The 10,182-nt window shown below is 34.9% G+C and overlaps 1 protein-coding gene across 1 annotated transcript; it reads left to right on the top strand.

Annotated features, from left to right (window-relative positions):
- Positions 1 to 6,146: 6,146 nt before the first annotated feature.
- LOC106634680 (vomeronasal type-1 receptor 48-like) lies at positions 6,147 to 9,646 on the top strand. The gene has a single exon (XM_034964163.3). It carries the CDS (start codon positions 6,147 to 6,149, stop codon positions 7,065 to 7,067), a length of 921 nt encoding a protein of 306 aa, XP_034820054.2. The 3' UTR covers positions 7,068 to 9,646.
- The last annotated feature ends 536 nt before the right edge of the window (positions 9,647 to 10,182 follow it).

The raw sequence follows: 10,182 nt of genomic DNA, 5'->3' as shown, positions 1-10,182 counted from the left end.
TGGACAACAGAAATCTGTGAGTTGTTTGGTTCTGACTTAGGCCAAATGAAGGGCACGCTTTTTAGAGAATTAAAGATGTTTCATGAGAGCACAGTCATGCTTAAAGAGGCTGAGTGCCTGCACTGTGCTAAGATCCACAGATTTATTGAAATAGAAGTCACTATGTTAACATACAACAATTTAACATACACTATTAGACTAAGAAAGCAAGTAGGCAGTGATAATTATGATTAATGTTAACTTTAGTTTTAATAGAATCGTATTTGATGGGTGTCACAGAAGCCAAAAAAAAGGCCTTTGCTATAAAATGTGTGCTCTACTACTGAGTGTGTAAAACACTCCTGTGAGTGGAAGCCACAAAGAAACCTGAGGGTCAGGGTGGTAGAATAACCCTTTGATACTTCATATCTAAAAAAAAATCTCTTGGCATGGACAGTTTGTATCCAAACACTCATTGCTTGAAATAGATGTGCATTTCTATACTCTATAAATGTACCTGGACAAAGTAGTGAGAGGTATAAAGCAGCCTACATTTTGCTCCCATGTCTAGTGCCCTGACTCAGAACTGTGTCCTCAGGAAAATGGAGCACTTTGCCCATTTAGGTCTGATAGAGGTGGCATTTTTCTGATTCTCACAAAGGTGATTTTGGTCTACTTCTTACCGTGAAAATCAGAGATTAGTAGGGAACATTAGTGAGGGCAACCATGAATTACTTGAACCAGTATTAATGCAGTGGAAAATCTGACATTGTGTTTTACTAGTTTTGAAGGTTGGGTAATTGGGAGATCACTGTTTCGTTTATAAGAACAGACACCTTACAACCCACTTGGCTGAATATACCTGGGGAAGTAAGCTTACACATGGAAAAGTTGGAGCACAGCTGTTTCTAATGTATTTTCTAGGAATCAAAAAGTTTCATTTTCCCTTGGTGGTTCCCTTTCTTAAAATCACAAAACCAGAGCTTGTACTATCTTTATATTTGACATGAAAATTGTAGGCCTTGAGGGGATGGGCTGATGGCATTGCTGCCTTATAACCACATATCGTGAGCCTCATCTTACAAACATGGACTCACTCCAAAGACTCAGCTGGGTGACTGACTGTTTGTCAGCATTATTAACAGTGAAAGCTCAAGACTCAGGTGAGTGGTAGGATGAGGCAGAACTTTCTCAATGAAGAGCTAGGATCATTGTCTTTTCCTAATTTCAGTCATGTCTCAGTGAATCATATCTAAGTACAATAGGTGATTCCAAATGAAAAAAGCAACTTTATGAATACTGAGGCCATAATATATCGATCTTATACTTTGACAATTTTTTAATATTGTATTTGAATTGTAATTGTATTTTGTTATTATACTAGCTTTTTCTCAGTTTAACTTACTGTATATACCTAGGTAAAATTTTATATTTTGAAACACAAGAAACCTGAACTAATTCATAAGAATTTAGTCATACTTCTTTGTTCTTTTAAATTTGAAAACACTTAAATATATTATAATGTTTAGAGTCATCTCAAAGCTTGATTCCTACTTAATATTTTACATTAATTAGCTTTCAGTGAATGACCATGAAATTATTTTGTTTTATTGTGGTGTGGTTATTGCACATACAGGATTTGGTTCTGGTTACCATGAAACTGTAAACAAATATCTCCTTTTGTCTTTTATCACATTTTGTAGAGTTAATCACTACATTACACATTTAAAAGCTTGTAATACTAAGCATAATTACAAATTTGTAAAACAAATTCAGCTTTAGTGTATTATATTTTATTAATATAAATAGCTAATATAATGTTATTTTATTAATAAGCTAAAACTTATAAAATGTTCTATAAGTTTGGGTAACATTTTAAATAATGAGAAAATAATAAACTTCGAAATTTGAAGAAAATAGCATCTCCTTATTATAAAAAATTGTCCAAGTTTTGCATTCTTACAGTTTTTCTGTAAGTTTCAAATTTATAATTTACATGTTAAAAATGCATTCATGAGTGTGGCCAGTAAATTTTAATTTTGCTGTTAAAATACATGTTAATTTTGTCTAACTTTATTAGGAAATAATGTTTTCTAGTTCTGCGATTTTTAACATATAAAAGAAAGGAGTAAGGAGAAGTCAGAAAAGAAAAAGATAATAATAATGGTTGTCTAATTGTGGCTCAAAGGGCACGAAGCCCTCAAGAAAATATAATAGCACAAAATCACTATGTCTCCGAACATTAGGAAAAAAATAGCATTTCTAAGTGCTTCAAATATCTGCATTTTATGTATTTAGGGAGGAAGGACCTCAACTGCTCATAGTAAGTGTACATGATGAATAGAAGATGCGGTTTTCCAAATTGCAATTTTCAACTTGGAAATATTCCTCCAATTTCAATATTTGACACATTTGGTAAGACTCTTATCTATACTGTGATGCACAGTGGCATGATTGTACAAGACCTTTCAAATTAAAAAAAAATGAGCATTACACTTAGCTGATATCTCCTCAGCTGAAATAATCAGAAAGAAACACTCTTCCAAAAGGATTTTAGGCTTTTTCCAAATTGGTAGTGTAGAATTTGTGATCAAGACCCTCCAGTATTTTTCTATTGCCTACATTTAAAGTAATAACTTTCCTACTTATTTTTTCCTTCGAGCTAGCTGGGAATTAAATGTCTTAAAATTATAAATACCCGTGTCAGCAAGCACTGTGCTTCTAGCTGCAGTCTACACTAATTTCAACTTCCAAAGAGTGGCAGATGCATTACAATCATTCAATGCATCTGATACTTACCATATTTATTATTTTAGTCTTTGTGTATTTTATAAAACTTCTTTTAACAGGCCTAATCTTGGTGGAAACATTTTTTCTTTTCTAAATTTGCTGGCTGTATTTTTCAGTTTGCCATTTATTGCCACTTAACAACAAACCCCTTCTCCCTGGCACCTAAATTTTTTAGGTCCAACAAGGCTGCTCAATGAATGTTGTGAAATGTATGATAAAAATGACATTTTTTATTAATATAATAAAAACATTTTAGATTTATATAGATTATATTTTAAAACTACACAAGGGACAGTGCAAACATCACTATTCAAATAATATTATTAATAAAATAACAATACTAAACAACTATATTTTATAATAAAGATGAGGAAGTTATTTTATCAAACTTCTTTTTCTACAAATAACATATCCATCATATGAAAAACAGCTTTTGGATTCCTGTTAAGTGGCTTTTTCCTTTTATATACCCTTTATCTTTGGTTCAGATGTCTGATCTAAGCTTCTGTTTTTTATGATCAGATTTTCATTCCTGGTCAGTATAATGGTGTGTTATTCCCCTATTATACATTATTATTTTTACACTTTGGGACTTAAGAACATTGAAATACACTAAAGTGAAAGGCAGTATAATGAGAATAAACTTGAGCTGCATTATGTGTTTACGGAGAGTGCTCAGGAGCTTCACCCTCAGCCCCAGCAGCCTTAGGTTGTCACTTCTAATGCCAAGAGCTAAGCTGTACATTTAGATTTTGAAATTTTTAATGGGTCACATGGAACAAAATTTTTCTTTGCACTCTGAACAACCTAAAAGTAGCATCTATGAATTTTTACCCTATTTTGTTTCATCTACTTTGGCATCATATTAATGCAAATTCCATAATTCTTCTACGGTGTAGTTGCCAGACTTATGAAATAACAATATAGAGTACAGCTGAATTTAATATTTGAATTAAAAATGACTTCTGCAATATGTTAAAGGCAATTAACAATTGTTTAGCTCTGGCAGGTGAGAAAAATTTTTGAAGATATAATCAATTCAATCATACTCTATCTGTGTCCTCTAATTTATGACAACCAAGATTGTGACAATCAAGATTGCTGATCTCGTCTGGGATCAGCATCAATGCTCTCAAGAGCCTCAGTGGGAAGATGCACCATCTGATCAAGCAGAAGATTATTCTGTTTCAGTGTGTTTAGGTTATTTACAGAGTAAGGAGAATGAATTAGAGAGCATAAGCTGGATGTTTTTTAGGGTGAAAAAATAAAGTATTAAAATTCTTTTCTATGTTATTTAATCTATTTGTCCTATATCTTATTTTGGTGTGTGGTTCATAATATGTGGGTTATATTAATAAAACTATACAGATATATAGTTAATAACTCATTATACATATATTATTGTCTCATGTTCAAATATATTTTTCTAGTACTAAAATGTGATCCTTAAAATTTGGATACCATTAAGCCTTTAATTTAAAATTACTTCATTTTTTTTTTCCTGATGTTAACTTGACAGGAGAACTGAACTGCGCTGATGGTGTAGATGTGTGCTGGTGGAAATCTTTCATTGTTTCTAAGATAAATGCATTTACTTATTAATGTTTTGTAGAAAGAGTAATAACCATTTAATCAACTAGATGTTTCCTTTATAAAATCAAACATATCTGGTGGTTTTAGAGCAACTTTTTCTCAGTCACTAATTTTTTATTATTAACTAAGGATTCTCAATGTCAATATTTTTGCATCATCTCATATATTTTTATTTATGGAATTGTATAATGATAAGTGACCTGGAATCAGACACACTTTCATTTAAAACAAATCCGAGTGAATTTAATGGTGTTTCACTTTTTTAATGTCATGAAGCTAAATTGTTCTTAGCCCTGGATTAAAGTAAAATGATAAATGACTTCTGAATCTTGGCCAAGTAACATGAAATGGTGACTGCAAAATTGTTCCGCAAAATTTTACAAGGTGTTATATTATTGAAGTTATCCCAAGAAAACTTGAGCAGAATTATCTTTCTCATTGAAGACTAAGTATTTTGATCTTATTGAAGATCTTATTGAAGTATTTTTTATCTTATTGAATACTAAGTCTAACCGAAGACTTAGTATTCTTATTGAATACTCAGACTAAGACTTAAGTATTTTTCTAGGCATGGTAGAGTACCTCTGTATTAAGTGAAATCTCAGGAAGAAGACCAACATGTGACATTCTGATGCAACTTTATGGTGAAACAAAGTAATTAAAAGTAGTGGCCAGGCTCGGTGGCTGCTCCATGGCCCACGCCTGTCATCCTAGCACTTTAGGAGGTCAGAAGTTTGAGACCAGCCTGGTCAACATGGTGAAATCTTCTCTACTAAAATACAAAAATTAGCTGGTGTAGTGGTGAGCGCCACTTGGGAGGCTAAGGCAGGATAATTACTTGAACCCAGGAGGTAGAGTTTGCAGTGAGGAGAGATCATGCCACTGCACTTCAGCCTGGGTGACAGAGTAAGACTCTGTCTCAAAAAAAAAAAAGGGGGTGTGTTTATTTTGTTGGTACCTGAGAGGAAAATATTAAAAAATGTGTTCTGAGAAAAGAGAGATCACATAATAAATCTCTGGGTTGTGAACTAAACTGAGATAGCCAGAACCATTTCTATATTATATGTAGTAAATTAGGGTTTGATTAAGCAGAATAATGTCCCCCAGTCCCTAGAAGGATATTGACATTTGAATTCCAAGATATCACATTACACATTACAATTCATGACAAAGAGAATATAAGGGTGCAGACAGGATGAAAATTGCTATTATGCTGATGAAATATCATGTATTTATCATGGTGAGTCCAGTAAAATCACAAGGGTCAAAAATCATGGAAGAGTGATGACGAATAAATTGTATCAAATGATAGATCGTGAGAAAGACTCGAATGTATTTTTAATTGTTGTAGTGAGTCTTTTCACATTAACATACATTTAATTCAACTGTACAAATACTATTCATTTTATATGCCCAATTGAAGTGCTAAATATTAAATGAGAGAACATAGAATAAGGATATGATTATTCAGATGAATGCCAAGGTACATGAGGAACATAGATAGTATGCACCTTAGACAGGCAAAATTGAAAACGTATTTATTATATATAGAGATTCATAATCACTATATATGTATACATTTATTTGGTTTAGAAAATAGTACAGGAGACACATTATCAAGAATTTATATAAGATGGGGTTATCAAGAAAATGAGAGTAAAATAAAAATAATGATAATGGTAATCATTTTGAACGCTGACAAAAGAACACTGATGACACAGATCTATTTTTTTCAGGTCTTCAAAACGTTTCTTCTATGTCATTAGGATGAACACACATTTCACATGTTATCTTTCAAAAAGGCCTTTTATTTTCAAGCTGGCATTGGAATCTCAGCCAACATCTTTCTTCTTCTCTGGCACATTTTCACATTCTTTAAGGATCACAAGCCTAAAAACCATGACCTGATCATCTGTCACTTGGCCTTTGCCCACATAGTGATGCTAGTCATTGCAGCAGAGTTATTGTCTCCAGACGTGTTTGAATCACTGAAATTTCAGAATAACTTCAGATGTAAGGCTGTGTTCTACACATACAAGGTAATGAGGGTCCTCTCTATCTGCAACACCTCTCTCCTGAGCATGCTTCAGGCCATCACCATTAGCCCCAGCACTTCCTGGTTGGTGAGATTTAAACATAAAATCACGAAACACAATATCCTGGGTTTACTCTTTTTTTGGTCCCTCAAGTTGTCTTTCAACAGTGACATGATAAGTTACACTGTAGGTTTTTCCAATGTGACCCAGATAATCCTGAATGTCAATAAATACTGCTCACTTTCCCCAATAAATGTCATCATCAGAAGGCTGTTTGTTACTCTGTCGTTATCCAGAGATGTCTTCCTTGTAGGAATCATGCTGCTCTCAAGTGCCTACATGGTGATTCTCTTGTCCAGGCATCAGAGGTGCTCCCAGCACCTTCACAGCACTAGCTTTTTATTAAGAACCTCCCCAGAGAAAAGGGCCACCAAGACCATCTTGCTGCTGGTGAGTTTCTTTCTGGTTATGTACTCATCGGACTTAATTGTCTCATCCTCCACAATGTTGTTATGGGTATTCAGTCCTGCCATCTACAGTGTCCACAAGTTTATGGTCAATGCCTATGCCACTGTCAGTCCTATGGTGCTAATCAGATCTGACAAAAGAATCATCAGTATTCTGCCAAAGGTTCATTGGAAGTGCCATCCATTTTTAACAAGTTGGTGATATTTATTTTGTCGTCATCAATTAAATTATTCAAAAACAAAATTTGCTATCTGATTTAAATAAAACATGTGGAATTGCACTTTTGTAATATCTAATTTTTGTTTTTTTTGAGATGGAGTCTCACTCTGTCATCCAGGCTAGAGTGCAGTGGTGTGATCTCGGCTCCTTACGGCCTCCGCCTCCCAGGTTCAAGCAATTCTCCTGCTTCAACCTCTCGAGTAGCTGGGACTACAGGTATGTGCCACCATGCTCAGCTTTTCTTTTTTTTTTTTTTTTTTGGTATTTTTAGTAAAGACAGGGTTTCGCCATGTTTGCTAGGTTGTTCTTGAACTCCTGACCTCAAGTGATCAGCCCACCTCGGCCTCCCAAACTGCTGGAATTACAGGTGTGAACCACTATGCCCAGCCTATCTCAATATTTTTAAAATTTCCTGGTGCTAAGAACTACATGGTGTCCTCAGTTTGGTGTCCTCAGTTCAGTTTCCCCCATGATTTAATATTCCCCAAGCATGTCTCTCACTTCTTAATTTTACCTTTATACAGGAAACACTAATTTTTCTTTCTTTTTTTTTTGAGATGGAGTTTCACTCTTGTTGCCCAGTCAGGAGTACAAAGGTGTGACTTCTGCTCACTGCAACCTCCGCCTCCCGAGTTCAAGTGATTCACCTGCCTCAGCCTCCTAAGTAGCTGGGATTACAGGTTCCTGCCACCACACCTGGCTAATTTTTGTATTTTTAGTAGAGATGGGGTTTCACCATGTTGGCCAGGCTGGTCTCGAACTCCTGACCTCAGGTGATCTGCCCACCTCAGCCTCCCAAAGTGTTGGGATTACAGGCGTGAGCTACCATGCCCAGCCCATATATGTTGTTTTCAATGACAGGATTTCATTATTTATGTAGATAAATAGCATTTCATTTGGGTTTCTATGCCATGTTTTCTTTATCTGTTTGTCCCTCGATGGACACTATGATTATTCCATATCTTGGCTATTGTCATTAGTGCTGTGATAAATATGGGAGTGAAGATATCTCTTTAACATACTGGTTTTATTTCCTTTGTATATACTCCCAGTAGTGGAATTGCTGGTTCATACAGTAGTTTTATTTTTAGTTTGGGAAACCTCTACTTTTTTACGTAATGGCTGTATTAATCTGCATTCAAACCAACAGTGCATGAGGGTTTCCTTTTCTCCACGTATTACCAACACTTGTTATCTTTTGTCTTTTTTATAATGACCACGCTAATTTAACAACTCTATTACTTTAATTTACATTTCCCTGATGTCTAGTGATATTGAGCATTTTTTCATACACCTGTCGACTATATATATATCTTGTTTTGAGAAATATCTATTCAGGTTTTTGCTCATCTTAAAACTGGGTGATTATGATTATTATTTCTGCTGTTGAGTTATTTGAGCCCTTTACATATTTTGGATATTAACCCCTTGTCATTTGCACATGTTTTCTCCCATTCTGTAGTTTGTCTTTTTTCTTTTCTTCTCTTTTTTTTTTGAGACAGAGTCTCATTCTTGTTGCCCATGCTGGAGTGCAGTGGCACGATCTCAGTTCACTGCAACCTCTGCCTCCCGGGCGGGCTCAAGCGATTCTCCCACCTCGGCCTCCGGAGTAGCTGGGATTACAGGCACCTGCCACCATGTCCGGCTAATTTTTTGTATTTTTAGTAGAGATGGGGTTTCACCATGGTGGCCAGACTGGTCACGAACTCCTGACCTCAAGTAGTCTGCCTGCCTTGGACTCCCAAAGTGCTGGGATTACAGGTGTGAGCCACCACGCCTGGCCTGTAGTTTGTCTTTTCACTCTGTTAATGGTTTTCTATGCCATGTAGAAACTTTTATTAATATTTTATTAACTTTTTTTCTGTTTTCTGGTTTTATATGAAGTGAGACATTTTGCTCTCACTGCTTTTATGAGCTTTTTTTTTCATGTTGGTGTTATGAAGTTTGACCTTTTTAAAATTAAGGTTTATTTTATTTAAAATTGACATATAATTGTACACATTTATAGATACAGTGTGATATTTCAGTGCATTTATTCATTGTATAATGATATAACTAAAATAATTAACATATCCATTGTTTTCAACATTTGTTATTTCTCTGTGCTGATAACACACAAAATTCTCTCTTCTAGCTAACTTAACCCATGTAATAATATATTGTTATTAGTTATAGTCAAGCTACTGTGTAATATAACACAAAAATTTATTTATTTATTTATTTTTGAGACAGAGTCTCGCCTTGTTACTGAGGCTGGAGTGCAGTTGTGCAATCTCGACTCACGGCAACCTCCGCCTCCTGGGTTCAAGCAATTCTTGTCTCGCAGTCTTCCATGTAGCTGGGATTACAGGCATTTACCACCATGACCAGCTAATTTTTGTATTTTTAGTAGAGATGGGGTTTCACCATGTTGGCCAGGCTGGTCTCGAACTCCTGGCCTCAAGTGATCCACCTGCCTCGGCCTCCCAAAGTGCTAGGATTATAGGTGTGAGCCACCTCGCCCAGCCTATTCTTTCTGTTAAATGGTAAGTTGCATTCATTGGCAAACCTGTTCTCATCCCTTCCTCTCCACATCATTTCCAGCCTCTGGTAACCACCATTTTACTCTGCTTCCATGAGATCAGCTTTAAATTTTACATAAAAATGATATCATGTGATGTTTGTCTTTCTATGCTTGGCATATTTTAATTAACATAATGTCCTCCAGGTACATCCATGTTGCTGCAAATGACAGGTTATTATCCTGTTTTAGCAAAAACAGTATGGAGATTCTTCTAAAACTTAAAAATAGAACTACCCTATGATTCAGCAGTTTCAATACTGGCAATTTCAATCAATGTATTTCAAAAGGAAATAAAATCAGTATGTCAAAGAGGCTGTTTATTGCAGCACTAATCATGCTAGCCAAACTATTACTTCACTTAAGATTTTTTCATCTCTTTTTGACACATTACACTTGTAAACTTTTAAAGGATTTAAAGATTTTCAGTTTTAGAAACTATTTAATCACCAATTCTTTAAATATTTTTTGTTTATATAGTCTAGTAAAGGAATTAGATATTCATTTCTTCTCAATCCAATCTTCATATATGAATAA

This window comes from Pan paniscus, chromosome 6 (assembly GCF_029289425.2).
Source record: "Pan paniscus chromosome 6, NHGRI_mPanPan1-v2.0_pri, whole genome shotgun sequence".
Lineage (NCBI taxonomy): Eukaryota > Metazoa > Chordata > Mammalia > Primates > Hominidae > Pan > Pan paniscus.
This window is presented reverse-complemented; position numbering and strand designations above follow the sequence as displayed.